Below are 17815 nucleotides of genomic sequence, written 5' to 3' on the forward strand. Positions count from 1 at the left end.
AGATGAACATGAAAAATCTTTTTCAATGTTTCTTTTTATTAATGGTTCCGTTCAAGTGTTGAATGAGCTACAATGTACAATGTATATAAATAAAAACCATTGCAATAACTGCCTCCCTTCCTAAAAATTGTGTACCAGTTGGTCATCATTGCCTATTCTACAAAAGAATAAAACCTGTTCAATCTCGAAGATTAATAAGGGAAGCTTCCTGTCATCCAAATATGGTCGAGTGTAGTGCGAAGGCCATATTTTAGAACTGCCTGATTTCCGAGTCTGAATCCGTTTCCATAGATCAGAGATGTGTCCACTTCAATTTGATGCTTGAAAAACTCACCAAGCTTCTTCTCAAAGGGGGATCTGGATCCCTGGTTAGATGAAGAAGATGACGAGGATGATATCGACGTTAGCTGAGATTGCAACCATGTGTGAGCTAGCACCTGACAGATGCCTTCTTCAACATCTTCACTTAAAGTTCGGAAGCCTTTCCATACAAAAAAAAGAAGCTAGTTTCTTAGTGTTAAAAAGCAATAATGCATGCATAGAGAAAGTGGCTTATACGCCTTTACCTTTAAGTCGTAACCAAGCATGCATCATCTCATGAGCCAAGATTGAGCCAGTCAGCAACCTAATATGCAAAAGATATTGAGTTTTACAGATTAACATTTTCCACATCTTTTGACAAAAGAAAAGGTGAGGAAAATACCTTGGAAGGCCATACAAGACTAGAATGGCTGTAACCTCACAACGACGTGTGAGTTTATAGGGCTCTGTTATCATACCCATTACTCTGTTTCCTACTCCAATCTTGGGTCGTCTCAGAATCTAGAAATTTAAAGGAAAATTATAAAAGAACAATCAGGTAACCAAGGATTCCAAATAAAGACTGAAGAAAAAAGGAAAAGAGGGGTCAAACGGAACATACAGTGCTAACAGTTTGTTCCTCGGAAAGGCAGAGACCTCTGGTCTCAGGCATGTGATGATGGCCCTGCCACAATATACTTGAAATCAATTTAATTCATTTCCTTTCTGAGAAAGAGAGATTTAATCAAGACTTACATGCTTTTCACCATCCATGGCTTCATTTAATGCTGGTCTTTCAACTAAAAGCAAAGGAACCTGCTGCTCCACTTTCATATCCAAGCTTTCGTAAAATTCTTGAATATCAATGTAGAGAGGTTGACATTGATTCGTGTCCATGATCACTGAATCAAGACACTCCAGACAAATCTTTCGTCCATCATCAAGATCAACATATGTAGTGTCCTGTGGCTGCATATGTTGAAAAACAGAAGTACATGACGAAGATGACATCACACATCATCAAAAACATCGATCTAAAATTAGTTTGAAACTGACCTCCATTCGCTCACAGCTACAGCACCGAGGTGTTCCATCATGATGCTCATGAATGGGGCAGTATTTTTGGACCCAGAATGGGTGAGCCCTGTATTCTATAAGACCTCCACCATTCGTTGGAATCTGGCAAAAGAAAAACAGTACAATATAAGTTCTGAAGGATGAAGAAGGTTGATAGAGATAAATATACTTACAAATTGTTTACAAACATCGCACTTTGGGTGGTAATGTTCCTTGTAGCAAGATTTATGGTATGGATATCCCCCTGATATAGAAAACTACGAAAAAAGGGGGGGAAATATGATATTTACACCCTCAAATTAAGTAAACAAGGAGCATTGTATCATAATTTTCTCTATATTGGTAGATTAAGACAAAATAATGAGCCTACATGGAAAAGGGTATTTTGTCACAATCACGATTTCATAGAAAATTCGTCAAAGTTAAATTTGAAAGTGTTTTTTTTTTTCAGTTCATACAAGATGATCCAGATTATTAGTATGATTTTTGTCTGCATTTGGTATAAATATTATTTCTTTGGATCATCATGATCCAGATTATAGTTTTTTTCTTTTGTTTTCATCATGATCTATGTTATTTTGTAGAACATGATTCTGATTATTTTATAAATTTTCTCTTTTTTGTAACCATGGTGTCCGGGTCAGCTATTTGCACTATTTTATAGATCATTGTTATGTGATTTTTACAAACATAACAAATGTAAATTTTTCTAGATCATAATCCAGATTAAGTAAAAACGAAAGAACCCATTATTTTGTACCTCATAATCTGAAATTGGGAAGTTGCAACGATGACATCTAAAGCATTCTGGATGCCAAATTCCACCTATGCAATTCAAGAACCTTCCATGTCCTATCTCTCTGTTGCAGCCAGTACAAATCCTAGAAACAAAGTAAAAATTAGGCCATTTTCTGACAGTAAACACACACTGTAATTGATGTCCTACAGGCTACAGGTTATTGCGAAAGATTATTAAACTGAAAGTTCACCTGAATCCTACTGAATGAAGAGGCATAGGCTGATAAATATGTTCATTTCCATATCGAGGTGGAGACCCAATATTCAAGCTTTCTTGTATTGCTTTAGCAAGTTGTTCATCCTCCAGTTGATATTCATTATCTGGTACAGTCATTTGAGGTCAACAGAACAAATTAATAGTATTTTATCGATTGATTGATAGATTATATATGTAAAATCAGCTGGCACAGACCAAAAAATTGAAAATTGCAAATCCCCTTTAGAAATATTGGCAGAAGCTAGTCAAGATGAAATATAAGGAAAAAACAGCATTATAGGGTACTCCACTCTTCCAACTATATCACTTTGGCATTAAAAAATAGAATAAACTGATAACAAGAGAGAGGTAGGGTTAGGGCTAATTTAATAAAGAGATAGGACCTCTAACGGTTATGAAGTGGGGTAGAAGTTTAGTATAAATAGAGGAAAGACCTGTTAGAATTAGTTATGCTGAAAATTAGTTGTCGAGTCTATTATCTCTTCTTGATCATCTATCTTCTCTCATCTCAAGTTGCATCTCAACCCTAGCAGTTAGGGTTTCTTTTCTCATCTAATCTCAATTCTATGAAATGTATTATTTTCTCATCTAATTCTATATCCCATTGTATCATAAACCCCTATGAAAGCTAATCATGAAAGTCTGGATCAACAAGGAAACCTTCAGCATAAAAACAACAAAGCAAAAGTGGGAACAGATGCTCCGATGGAACTCGATGTCATCCAAACAGGTCATAAAATTGATTCAACAAGGGCTACTCAAGATGGAGCCCTCAGATCTCACATTGTTCATTCCAAAGAAAGATTATTGTACCTACTGTTATCGAAGTTTTGGTACCTCTATAGCTAATTATTCAATGCATAAAAAAACACTTATCCAATTATGGTAAAGATAAACATGGGAATAGATTCAAACCAGCCCTACAATACCAATTTTCTCATACAAAAGTACAAATTTGGACCAGATAAGAACCTACTAGAATATTAAATGTCTTCATCAAATCCATCGAACTATGTTCAATTTAAGTTGCCAATGGTCTAACCAAATGTACCCATTTTTGTGTTAGAAGATGAAGCTGAAGATCTTGTGTTGTGTTGTTCTATACAAATTAATGTTTTTTAGTGACCATATCATAATTGCTTCAAAACTTAGAAACAAAACAAACTTTAAGCAACTATGATATCCTAACTTAATTTAGGTTCCATGTTTACTCAATAATTCATCATCGATTTCCATACTTACCAATGATATGTTCTCTCTTGTGATCCTCTTCGGAAAGTGACAATGCAATGGCCCTATCTATGTCTTCATTATCCTCCCAAGCATCCTGCATTGATGTTGAAACAGAATAAATAGTCTAATTAAGCATTTGTTGTTGAAATATGAGACTGATTTCTGACCCAAAAAAAAAACTAGAAAGAAACTTGAAAGTAGACTTTACCCCTGAACTAGATGCCCCAACTCCAAATGTTTCTACATATCTCTCATCCCCATCATATTCTACCTCTGAAGTATCTTCCCTAGGATTAGACCCCTTCCAAATTTTGCTAAGCCAATCCATCGCATGAATCCTTAAAAACAAAGAAGAAAATGTGGATTTCAATAACACCCCCATAAACCATTCTCAGTTGCAATTGTTCCAGTCTAAATAAGTTAAAAGATAAATGGGTCACCTTGAGGAGGGCAGAATTTGAAGGAGGTGGGGGCTAAAGGAAGAAAGACACAGATCAAACGAAAACCCAAATAAACCCAAAGAAAAAGCATAAACAAGATCCCGTGCTGGACGAATTTCTCATTCGATCAGCAGGGGACCAAAATCTTCGTTCACAAAAGCTTCAATCGAAGATACAAAACGGATAATGAGATATGATTGACATTATGGTTTTTAGAAGTTAACCCAAAAGGATTTGACGAAGAAACATCATCAAATCCAGTTGGGTTTTTCCTTATTGTTGTTGTTTTTTCAGGGAAGAGGGTTTCAATGCTTTTTAAGGTCTGCCTCGAAATTGTAAAGAAACGAGGCAGAAAAGCTTAGGACATGTCATCTGGTAGGGTCCCTGTCTTTTACCCCCTCCCAAAAAAAATTATGATTTAATATTTTATTTTTAATATTTTTTCTTGGATCTAATTGAAGATAAAAATAATTATTTATGTTAAAAAAAATTCAACTAAAATCAATTTTAAATCAACAATTTCTTAATAATTACATCACTCATTTTATTAATTAAAATATTAAAATACTTTTTATTTTAAATTATTATCTTTTATTTTATTTATATATATCAATACATTTTAATTTTTTTTTAATCAAAAATAATCATTACCTTCTTAAAATCATCACCAATCATTATTTGTTTTTTCTCTCTAAATTTTTTAAAAAACCTGAATTCAAACTAAGTATATAAGTTACTGACCAATAAATCTAATACATATAAATCTAATACATAGACTCAAACAAGTTAATTATTGGAAAATGTTGTTCAAATTGAGACATTAACCAATTATTATTATTTTGAAAACTAATGTGATATTATGTTGACTAGTGTCATTGTCTATCTAATGTGATATTATGTTGACTAAAGTCATTATCTATCTATTGTTTTTTACAACTTTTATGACATGTACATTCACATTTCAAAACTAATATATTTATGATAAAAAATGTAAACATGTATAATGACATTTTAAATTAATTATTTAACTAATACTAAAATTAAAAATATTTTTGATTTAGTTGAATTGATAATTATTTCAACATCTCGTTTTTTTGGATAGAACGTTATTCGCGGTAAAAATTTTACGGATGGCTTGTGCACAAAAAAAATTGTATTATGATTAGTCGTATGTGTCACGAAGATGTTGAATTAGTAATTCACTTATTTTCGTATTGTCGAGGGGTGACTAGTATTTGAAATTTTTTGTGGAGTATTACTGAGATTCATTAGGTGATGTCCGAATATTTGGATAATTGCTGAGAAGTTTGGATTAATGCGGATGATATGGTAGTCCTACATATTTGGGTTATCATCCTAATTATTTTTTGTGAACTATCTGGTTAGAGAGAAATCGTCAAACTTTCAATGATATAGTTGTCTGATGTATATATTCATAATATTATTATTATGACGTTTTTTTAGATTCATTCAAAAAAGTCAGTAAAGTCTTGTTAGGAAGTTAATCGTTTTCCCCAAAATTTACGAGATCGATAACTTATTAATTACCATTTTTTTCATTTCATGATTTGTCATTCTACTTAAACAATTTTTTTATTTTTAATATAAATAGACTTTTTAAAAATATATATATTTAACACAATATTTTTTATATTAACTTTTGAAACTATTAACTATTCTTGGAAGAGATACATGATACGTATTAGGAAATGGTGACATTGGTGACGACTAAACAATAAATTTCCTGTGATGGAAGACACCAAATAATTCTTTTATAAATCATATGAATGTATAAAAATTAGGGTGATGTATTAATAAACGTTAAAAAAAAGTTATATTAAATAAATAAAATGACAATGACAACCACGTGTACATAAATATATAACAAAATATTTGTAATTCTTCAAACAAACAAAAAATTATATTAGAACTGCGTATACATTAAAAAAGAGAGAAGAGATCTAAATTTGACAAGAGACTATATTTAATATATTTTAAATAGTTAATAAATATTCATTGTAACATCGGGAATCCCGCAGCAGGCATTGTGTGCGTAAAGCGCACGTGCGCATACGGGCCTAGAGTGGCTCGAGATTCGACTATTTCACCATTATTTTAAAATATTTTGATAATACCTGGTAGTTTTGAAAATCAATTATATAAAAATAATTAATTTTTATTCAAATTTTAATAATCTGGAGATTTTTAGTAAATCAAATGATGATTTAATTTTTATGAAATCCTGGTTCAAATTATAATCGTCAATTGATTTTGTGAAAATTAATAAAATGGTGTACGTATACAAACATATTTTACACCAGAATTTCGTTTGGTTCGAAGTTTGGTTATACTTGAGAAAGAAATTTCGCGCTATGTCCTCCGTACCTTTTAAAAAACGGTCTCTACTTTATAAATTTGACTTTTTAAAAATCGGTTGTATAACGTTTGAGTTTTAAACGATTATTCTTCCGGTCCTAGTTATTCTTTTAGCTTTTAGTATTATTTGAAATATTGAATCATCAATATTAAAATGCTGGTACCTGTTACGGATGATTACTATGGAGGATTATACCTGAAAATATCAGTCATTTTTAAGAATGTTAGAGTTTAAAAATAAACACCAAACGAAGCCTTGGTTAAAATATTTGTTTGGGAAACATGTTGGAAATATTTTGAAATCATTTTCTGATCTCTCAAATTATTGGAAAATGGATTGGGGGTTCTAAAATTACAAAAACAATTTTGTATTTTGAAAAGTGGAACCAAACAGGCCTTATGACTAGAGTCCTAGGGTTTGGATTCGTCGGTCGAGGTCTAGAGACCTTCGGTCTAGGCTCGAAAGCTCTCGGTCTGAGTACCAGAGTCTCTCAGTCCTAGGTGTTAAGGACTCGGTCCTTGGCTGGGATTCATCGGTCGAGGTGTATAAACATCTCGGTCCGGGGCTAGCTTTGGGCTAAGTCCCTCGGTCTTAGACTCAGGAGTCTAGGTCCCGGACTCAGGTTTTTCAGTTGTGATCCTTGGGAATCTCGGTCCTATGTTAGACCTCTCGATCCTAGGTCTTAGTCTTAACTTAAGAACATTAGTCCTAGGTCTCGATCTTAACTCAAGAAATCGGTACTTGGTCTCGGTCCTATGTCGATTTTCTTGGTCCTCGATCTTGGTCCTAGGCTCATAGGCCTCGGTCCTCAAGAACATGAGGATTTAATTTTTAAAATTCATTTTTTAGCTCTGATTCTTTGATCCAAGAGTTTGGGTAGCTTCACAAAGATCTCAGAAACATGTTGATCATCATCTCAATCAATCAATCTGGTTTATGATCGAAAATTGGGTTTTTGATTTAAATGTTGTTTTGAGGTGTAAGGAGTTATCCAATAGTTTCCTTATATTGCATATACTTGATTGGTACCAAAATAAGAACACTAGCTACTTGTTTGAACCAATTTAAGAATATCAAATTTTCATTTTTATTTGAAATTTTGATTTTTGATCAAACATGATTCAAATGAGTGCCCAACATATTTACAATCATATTGGGAAGCTTTCTGGGCTGTGATTCAACATAATTAACCCAAGAACAACAAGCCATTTTTTTTATTTTGAAAATTCAAATTTGGGTTTTTGTTTATTAGATCGATTGATCATTTATATCATATCCAGATAGTTTCTAAATGATCCTATGATCAATATTCAACCATAAAATCACATGAACAACAAGCATACAAGTTTTTGTAATTTGAAATATAAAAATTTCAAATTGTAAATATTATTAGAGGATGATTGGAACCTTACCAAGGATTGGAGAACACTCTTTGATCTTTAGGGAAGCTTTCGGGATGCTCAGATCCAAGCTTTAAGGCCTTAAACATAAAATTCGAAAAATCCGAAGCTTTGAAGCTTTAATGGAGGATTTTGATTTTCTTCGATTTAAGGGTCGTTTGTTAGTAGGTTGGCTTCAGAATTACTTAGGGGGGTTTGATAGGTAGAAATGATCACTATTGTAGGGTGATCATTTTAGGCATTAAATGAGCCGAAATGGTGGACTAACGAGGGAGTTCCAAAAAGAGAAGATTATCCACGGATCTTCATCCTTATTCCTCCGGCGTCGTGTTGGAGACGAAGGTAGCGATCAAAACGATATCGTTTTGAGCGCGTTGGAACGTTCCGTTGGCATTTCGTCAGCAGTTTGCATTTCGTTAACGCTTTGGCTAACGAGCGTTATCTAATCCGTTGCTTCTAGGGCGCATGTCGCTCTAGCTACAACCTTGTCTTCTTACTAGGTGCTAGATAAAAATTCAACGCTAATCCGATGGTCCTGGCGTGCACTGCAATTAATTCCTTTAGTTTCGGCCACACAGGATCACATATATATATATATAATTAAATCCTTAAAGGTTTATTTGAAATTGATTTTTTTTCATCCTTTAAACTTTAATTTTAATCTTTTTAAATACACAAAATATTAAAATAAATTTGACAAATATTTTACCATTTTTTTTATACTTTTAGGCTTGAAATAAATAATTCTTTTAGATGAAATGGATACAACAATTCATCAAAATTATTTATTTTTGTCCTTTAATTTTTCTATAATTATTTTGAGATAATATGGGTACAACATTTATCCAAAAAAATTTATTCTTTATTTTTAGCCTTAACTCTTAATTAATTTGATTGATTAGCACACTAATTATTCATAATTAATTGTTTTAAATTGGTTTTTGGTTATGGGGTTAATTATTTTGATCTTATTTACTTAAAAACAATTATTTTAATATTATAAATTAGAGTGTTAATTTTTAGTGCTTACAATTATTTTAATTTCTAATATTATTGTATAAAAAATTGTTTATATTATTTAAAAGATAAATTAATAAATAAAAACTTTTATTTAAAATACATTTAAAATAATTAAAATATAAAATATTTAAAATATATTTAACTAACATTATTAACTTTTAGACTTATTTGATAGTTCATAAAGTATAATAAGATAATATTACCCTTTAAGTAACAATTTGAGAATTTAGTAAAATATTAGTTATCTTTTAAATAATGGTCAATTTAATAACATAAAAGTGGGAAATAAATAAATAAATAAATAAATAATAAAACTATTGGCATATTGTTCAAGGGAACAAGCACAAAACAAAATCCGGAAAGTTGTCTAATAGAATAATGCATAAACAAAATTAGGTAGAGGAAAGACCCGCAAAGTGCAAAATGAAATGAAAATCTTGATCCTCGACCTTGTTTTGGAGCAAATAATTAATTTGTTCGACCTTGAAGTTATACATGTCACTCCACCGAAGTATATCTAACTCATAAGGTGGGTCGGCCCTAGGGTAAGTCCGGTGAGCTTTCGGGCTAGGGTAGTCCACTTTCCAGGACAGCCCATTTGTTAAATATATTAATTTATTTAGTCAATTTATTATAATTTTATACATAAAATATTGTAGCTTAGTGGTTTAAAATAAATACTTAGAAATTTGAAATTTTATATGTTAAGGATTTAACCTCACTAATAACAATTTTCTTATCAAATTTTAACCTAGACCTAAGGTAACAAAAAAATATATCGACATTTATTCTACTGGGACTGGGACAACCTAAAATTCGGGGCCGACTCTCTCACCATAGTCTGAAACGACCTCGTCCACCCAAAAAAAATAGGCGAGCATAGCATGAAACTCGACTAGGTTGAGATATTGAACAAATGAGTAGTTTTTGAGGAAATTTGTTATAATATAGTTTTTCAAAGACCCAATCTTGACCTAAATTATCTAATATGGAAAATTCACCTTTTTGTTGACATTATCTATTTAAGAAAGATATAGATTTACTTCTCAATTAAACATTTTTATCTTTCCAAATATGGATGTATTATGCTTTAATATATTACAAATAAGTCAAAATATAAAACTAGTATTAAGACAATATATATAGTCTTAATATAAGGAGTCTCATATACCTAAGATTAATGAGAAATTAACATCATTAAATTTGTAAGAATTAATTAGGAGTGCATGTATTTATTAATTTAATTAAGTGACTCATCCTAAAAAAGACTAATTGTTTATTTCGAATAAAAACACACATTATATATATATATATATATATATATATATATATAATATGACAATTTTGACAATAGTTTAAATCTTGAAAGTTCTAAGTGATACTATAGTGCCCTGTTTTTTTTATTTGATTAAATAGTTTATATATAAAAATTGTGTAAGCATTACAATAAGAGAATGATACGAGAAAATGACGATTAATTCATTAACCGATTTCATGGATTTTTCAAAAAAAAAAAAATTAGAAATAATTATAATAATAACATTATTAATAATACTCATAAAATAACTATGATTAATCATAGTTTGACAATTTTTTATATCCAACTGAAAATAATCGAGATTGATTACTTAAATTAAATATGTGCATTGTAATATACACCGTATTAATTCAAACTTCTAAACAACTCTAGAACGCGTCACATATGAATCTAGTCATACACGCTACTATATTTATTGGAAACCTTTTTAAGTTTTATAAATTAAATCATATTTTAAGTAACTAAAGAGTTAAAAATAAATTCTATACATTTATTTTAGATGACCACTAGAACTACTCCTTTCTTTCCATCTCTCTTTTAACAAATAGAGATAAACGATAGATAAGAGAATACATTCAACTAATGACAATCATTAATTCCTAAAAATAGCTCTTCTTATCCAACACCAATATTATCTTTTCTTCACAATTCTATCATTATCGCTTTCGGGCGATTTACTCATTTCTTCTACTTCTCTCGCTTTCTTTCAAAAATGGGTCAACAATCATTAATCTATTGCTTCATCTCTCGAGGCAAGATCATCCTTGCCGAATATTCCGAATTCAAAGGAAATTTCACATCCGTCGCATTCCAATGCCTCGAGAAGCTTCCCAGCGGCAACAATAGATTTAACTACAATTGTGATGGCCACACATTCAATTACCTCGTCGAAAATGGATTCACTTATTGTGTGGTCGCGGTTGATGCTGCTGGACGTCAAACTCCCATCGCATTCCTTGAAAGAATTAAAGATGAATTTAGTAAGAAATATGGTGGAGGAAGAGGTTTAGGTGCTAAAGAAAAAAGTTTGTCAAAAGAATTTGGACCTAAAATAAAGGCTCAAATGCAATATTGTATTGATCATCCGGAAGAGATGAATAAGCTTGCCAAAGTGAAAGCTCAAGTGACGGAGGTTAAGGGTGTTATGATGCAAAATATTGAGAAGGTTCTTGATCGTGGAGAGAAAATCGAATGTTTGGTAGATAAAACGGATGATCTTCGATGTCAGGCACAAGATTTTAAGGCGCAAGGAACGAAGCTCAAGAAGAAAATGTGGATTGAGAATATGAAGATGAAATTGGCTGTTTTTGGAATTGTGGTACTACTCATTTTCATTATTTTCTTATCGGCTTGTGGAGGTTTGAAATGTCTCTAATCTAATACCATCGTCATTCCATCTCGATTATAGTTTATTTGGCGAAACATTTGTATTTTAGGCTTTGCTTTCCTCTATTGTAGGATATGTTTTCTTTCATTTTTATAGTTTGAGTTTTGCATTGTAACTTATTTCAATATGAACATCTTCTTAGTAATAAAATAGTTGGACATGTAGATTATATATATAATTGTATCATATTATTGTTGAAGAACATCAAGTATAGGAGATTGAGTAATTAATGGACAAATTAATCTACTAATAAAATAAAAATGAAAATTAGTTTTTGAAATTTATTCTTACTTCTGTTTATATGTTAAATTATAATATTATTTTTAATTATTTAACTAATATTTATATTAATTACAATTAACAATCCTTCTTTTGTAAATATATTTTAAAATGTTAAAAACTATTTGATTTGATAATTTTGGAGAATTGGAAATAAAATTGGGGTGAAAATTTAATTCTTATAATTGTTAAATATTTAAGATTGAGAATTTAAATTGTAATTCTAAATCAATTTCTTTTCTGTATTCCTTAATTTGACTATTTTTAGTTTAAAATTTTAATTTAAAAAAAAACATCTTATTATTCTATCATTTACAAACATTTAACAGTTAATGTGTTAAACCAATTTTTTTTCAATTTAAAAAGTTAATTGTTTGAAGTAAAACTTGTGACACTCTAATAGGTTGTGACAAACTTGTATCTTAATAATATAAATAATATATATTATTTTTTTTTTTAAAATATAGTAATTTGAATTGAATTACAATTTTATATTTCTTTTTCATGCATGAGAATTGAATTGAATTGAATTAAAATTAAATTTCAATTATTGTGTGAAATTAAAATTTTAATACCAATTTTAATCTAAATTATCCAAACGGACCCTTATCAAAAATATAAAATCTTATAGGAAATTGTAAAGATAATTGAAAGTATTTTATAAGTTTTTTAAGTTTCTTCTTTTTAAATAAATAATTTTTTTCTTTATTTTAATTTTAACGTAGAAAACTAGCATTTTTATTTAAGAAGTTTTAAGTAAGAATTGATACCGTAACATTTCGTATGTTAGAAATTATTTTCGTATTTGAACTACCTTAGTAAAGTTTTTACTAGAGAAATGATAAGAGATAATTATACTCTAACAAATACACAACAATTGTATAATTCAAAAACAAAAATAAAAAAGGTGAGCAAAAGGTTTCTTATCCTCAATTTGTGGAAGTCTTTCCTTGAATGGGAAGAAGAATCATGACCTTATTTTTAGTTGGTGGGTATTCTTTCAAACTCTACTCAAAAGGGTAAAGATTAGTTGTTATTCTATAAAAAAAAAAAAAAAAAAAAGTTGAACCAATATGAAGCCACTTGCCTAGATATCTTATTTTTCAAGTAAGACCTAACTTCCATTGAGAATGAGAGCACCATATATAAGAATTTGAATATATATAAAATAAAATATAAAAATAATATTTATTTTATTAATTATATTGCCCTGCTTGGGAACGGTTAGGTACCCTACAAGTAAATCCAAATCTGTTTTTGAATCAATTCATGTTTGACATCTTGGTGTGGCTCAAGCTCCCACCCCCCAAATTTAGGTGAAAAAAATAGGGTGAGACCATTTTATAATTAAACTCTTTAATCCCTTACTCAAAACCAAATAGGTCTTATAACTATCATCTTTCTTATATATCTTTTTTCTGTTTGTTTATTTAACTAAATTAAATAATAATTCATTATAATTATATTTAAATTAATTTAAGATTAAATGCATATTTTAACAATATATTTAATTAAAAATATATAAGAAATTTAGAAGTTTTAATGTTATATTTTTTAAATTAAACTTAGTCTTTTTGGATTCAATTTATTGAAATAAACTTAGGATTTTATTTAAATAATCTTATTTCAATCAAATTTGTTAAAAATGGAATGTTTTAATAAAAAAATTATTTTTTAATTAATAAATTGAGTGATATAAGTATTGAGATTTTAAATTAAAAGATAATTATTATCGTATTTGTATATAAATATAAAGAATATTATGAATTATATTAAATTTTATAACCTAATGAACAAATTTGGTTGGTCACCCTATTTAAACATCAATATTATTTATAAATTATTTGTTATTGTTAAAAATAAAATAATTATATTATCAAAATATATTAGCAATCATCTTGTTCTATTAATTAATTTATTTTTTTGCTTTTAATTGTTTAGTAAATTAATTGAATAATATATAAAAGTTAAATATTTAAAATGAAAATAAATATTAATATACAATTAAATAAATTTAGTTAGAAATCTTGTCTTTAAATAAACAAGAAAAAATATATACATATGATGTTATAAATAAATTAAATATATGAAGAACGAAATCACTGATTGAGATGTCCATTCTAGACATGTGCTTATCACATTTTTTTTTTAAATTTTATCGTCTCTCGTTTGTGCTGGAGTTTATCGCAGATAGTTGTCTTCTAGGGTACAACGAATCTAGTAGTGATTCTACACTGGAATCACTACGCATCGAATTTGATCAATGTACATGAACTATCACCGGGTTTCAATGAAAAATATCAAGCAAAAAACTCGAAGAACACTCACAAAACAAGAAAAAGGCTTTTAGAATTCTAGAGTGAGAAAATACAAGAGGATGAAGTTGTTTAAGATTAGAGATGAGAAGTTTTATATTATTGAAAATATAAATTTTTATAAAATAAAATCAACCATTAATCTTTGATCCAACAGCTGACATTAATTGCATCTTCGTTGTCTTTTGCATTTTCTCTTCATTATAAAATACACGTTATATGATTTTCTAATTTGCTAATAAATTGATATCAATAATATTATGAAGGTTATAATGACAATTAACAAAATTAAATATGTCTAATTTGATAATTGTTCTTCAAGCCATTAAATATTAATTACATAATTAATAAATTAATAATAATTTAATTATTTGGATTTAAATTTTACTTTAATTCATGTTTGAATTTCGGGTGAATTTTGTTTGAATTTCATTTGAGTTTATTTACCCAAATTCTCATTTTCATTCATGGATGAAATTTATGAATTAGTTTAAAATTCCAACAATCCCCCACATTAATGAAAATTGAAAGATTAACTTGTTGAAAGGTTCAATAGTTGAATTCTTCATAGGATATGTATGTGTAATCATTTGAACCTTCCCTTATGAAAGCATATAATTTACTAACCAATTAGTAGACTCGATGTCATTGAACTATTCTGTCATTTGTGTAAACGATTACATACTTTCACATATAATTATCCCTGATACATGTCAAACTCGCATGGTTGTGTCTGTTTTGGCCATGAAACACGTGTCTGGTTCTATGAGAAGGTCTAGAATTGAGCCTTCATTCGAAGCGGTCTCACTTCTCCCTCACATAGGTGATCTCTTTGCTTACAAAGAATCATTAAAAGCAACATGCTTATCCTCGTCAAAATATATATTATTTCGTTATATGATTAATCCTCAACAATGATTTTCCAAGTCAGTACAATTAGTTTGTCTCATTGAACTTAGTTATTGGGATCTCCAGTCTGCAAAGTTGAGTTTTCCTTCATACCAAGTCATAGTAGGCTAATGTCTCAAAAGAGTTCAACTTAACTCTCTATTCAATAATTTGGTTAGTGGATTCATGATGTTATCTTTGATTTACATAGTCAAATTTGATAACTCCATTAGAGAGTATTATAGTATAATGACATTATGTCTAAGATGTGTATGTCTAGACTTGTCATTAATTCTAAGCTTGTCCAATTTCAAATTACTGCCATAATAAATAGAAATTCTCATTGATACATTCTTAGATAACATTGGAACATCTTCTAATAAGAAGCATAGTCATTCGTACATGTTTACCATTTAAACTCTTTTTTTATGAAAATATTGTTTATTTGGCTAATTAGTAGACAAAATATCTTTGAATTATTTTCCCTTTGGGTAAACGATTACATATTTTTCAACATAAATCAAAATTATAGATTATAACTTTTAATCTATCGAACATATTTTTCTTAGAATATTTTCATACGTAGATTGCACTTTCAAGTGTAAATATATTCACTAGTAGACGTTAAGTATTTCATTTAATAATGTTAATATATCATTTGATAACAACATGATATTTCGTGTAGTACAAATCACATCCTTAGTAGATTTAATCATTTTTATCGTAATTTTGAACGATAAATATATCATACAAAAGACAAGTAATGAAATAATTTTTATATTGCCTTTATAAATAGATAAATTTTTGTTTTCTCATTTTTATAGTTTGAGTTTTTGCATTGTAACTTATTCCAATATGAAACATCTTTCTTGGTAATAAAATACTTGGACATGTAGATTATATATATTATTATTGTTGGAGAACAACAAAAATATTGAAGAATAAGTAAGTGATGGACAATTTAATCTATTAATAAAATTAAATAAAATATATTTTTTTGAAACTTATTCTTACTTCTATTCTATTTATATGTTAAATTATAATATTATTTTTAATTATTTAACTAATATTTATAGTAAATAGAATTAGCCATCCTTCTTTTGTAAATAAATTTTAAAATACTATAAAACCTATTTGATAATTATGGAATTGGAAATAAAATTTGGGTGAAATTTAATTTATTATGTTTGTTAAATCATTTGAGATTGAGAATTATAATTGTAATTGTAATCCCTTAAACCAATTTAATTTTATAATATTTAACTTAATTTTTTTAGTTTAGAATTATAATTCAATAATTTTATTTTATTTTTAAATTAAATTAAAATTTCTTAATATATTATTATTTATAAACGGGTAACGATTTGAACTGATTTTCCTTTCGAATTTAAGAAAATAATATCTCGAACCGATATTTTTTTTTCTTAAAGAGAATCGAACTCTAAATAAAATTAATTAGTCACCCTAATGATTTGTGAGTCTTGTGACATACTTGTATCTTAATAATATAGATAATATATATTTAAATTAACTTTTTAAAGATAAAATTTTGAATTCAATTCAATTTTATAATTTTTAATAAGATGATAATTGAATTGAAATTAAAATTCTAATACTAATTATAATTTAAGTTATCCAAACAGCCCGTATCTTAAACAAATAATTTTTTATTATTAATTTTTTTAACGTGAAAAATTAGTATAACATCCACAATCTCATTTACTTTATTTAAAGCAAGTGAGAATCTAATATGTGACAATTTGTAATTTATGAATTATTATCAATTGAGTTATCTTAGTGGTCCTTAGACAAATATTAATAGATAAATATCATGTATACCATCAAACAAATACAAAACAATTGTAGAATTCCAAATAAAATAATATTTAAAGAAGGTAAGCAAAATCCTTTCTTACCCTCAATTCGTGAAAGTATTTCTTTGAATGTGTTAATTTTATATAAACTCACATAACTAGATATCTTATTTTTCAAGTAAAGAGCTAGTTTGCATTGATGATGAGGACCCATAGAAGACTCTAGTTATGAACTTCTTACTTACATATTCTTATATATATAGAATAAAATATAAAAACAGTATTTATTTTATTAATTAGTTTGCCTGTGTGGGAACGGTTAGTTACCCTGTAAATAAATTCAGATATGTTTCTGAATCAATTTATGTTTGAGATCTTGGTGTGGGTTCAAGCTGCCATCCCCAAAAGATATGGTGAGACCATTTTTATAATTAATTAAACTCTCTAATCCCTTATTCAAAACCAAATAGCTAGGTCTCTACTATCATCTTTCTTATATATCTTTTTATTTCAACTAAATTAAATTATAATTATATTAAAATTTAAACTCATAATTATTTTATCAATATATTTAATTAAAAATATATAAGAAAATTAAATGTTTTAATCTTATATTTTTTAAAATTAAACTTAGGTCTTTTTTGGATTCTATTTATTGAAATAAACTAAGGATTTTATTTAGGGTTTAGGAATTCTATAAAAGGATAATTATTAATAAATTGTATATAAAGGATATTATGAATTGGATTAAATCTTATAATCTAATGAATAAATTTTGTTCACCCTATTTAAACATCAATTCTTAAAATAAATTATTTGTTATTGATAAAAAACAATAAATAAAATAATTATATTAACAAAATTATATTAGCAATCATCTTGTTCTATTAATTTTTTTTGTTTCTTTAAATTTTTTAAATAATTATTTAAATAATATATAAAAATTAAATTT

The 17815-nt window shown here is 28.1% G+C and overlaps 2 protein-coding genes across 2 annotated transcripts; one reads left to right on the plus strand and one right to left on the minus strand.

Annotated features, from left to right (window-relative positions):
• Positions 1 to 29: 29 nt before the first annotated feature.
• LOC124939955 (protein DA1-like) lies at positions 30 to 4396 on the minus strand. Its single transcript, XM_047480419.1, has 12 exons — positions 4066 to 4396; positions 3834 to 3963; positions 3635 to 3719; positions 2367 to 2496; positions 2138 to 2258; positions 1551 to 1634; positions 1357 to 1479; positions 1057 to 1269; positions 923 to 985; positions 704 to 822; positions 567 to 625; positions 30 to 481 (listed from the first exon to the last, which is right to left on the minus strand). The coding sequence occupies exons 2-12, from the start codon at positions 3951 to 3953 to the stop codon at positions 192 to 194; spliced, it is 1407 nt and encodes a 468-aa protein (XP_047336375.1). The 5' UTR covers positions 3954 to 3963; positions 4066 to 4396; the 3' UTR covers positions 30 to 191.
• Positions 4397 to 10892: 6496 nt separating this feature from the next.
• Positions 10893 to 11796, plus strand: LOC124940188 (putative vesicle-associated membrane protein 726). Its single transcript, XM_047480672.1, has one exon. The coding sequence runs from the start codon at positions 10893 to 10895 to the stop codon at positions 11553 to 11555; it is 663 nt and encodes a 220-aa protein (XP_047336628.1). The 3' UTR covers positions 11556 to 11796.
• The last annotated feature ends 6019 nt before the right edge of the window (positions 11797 to 17815 follow it).

Source organism: Impatiens glandulifera, chromosome 5 (assembly GCF_907164915.1).
Source record: "Impatiens glandulifera chromosome 5, dImpGla2.1, whole genome shotgun sequence".
NCBI classification, from domain to species: domain Eukaryota; kingdom Viridiplantae; phylum Streptophyta; class Magnoliopsida; order Ericales; family Balsaminaceae; genus Impatiens; species Impatiens glandulifera.

Coding starts and splice junctions, on each gene's coding strand:
- LOC124940188 (XM_047480672.1), top strand. CDS start 10,893: ATGGGTCAACAATCATTAATCTATTGCTTCATCTCTCGAGGCAAGATC.
- LOC124939955 (XM_047480419.1), bottom strand. CDS start 3,953: ATGGATTGGCTTAGCAAAATTTGGAAGGGGTCTAATCCTAGGGAAGAT. Junction 1,635..2,137: donor TCCCAATTTCAGATTATGAG/GTACAAAATAAT, acceptor CTTTTTTCGTAG/TTTTCTATATCAGGGGGATA. Junction 1,480..1,550: donor GCGATGTTTGTAAACAATTT/GTAAGTATATTT, acceptor TTCTTTTGCCAG/ATTCCAACGAATGGTGGAGG.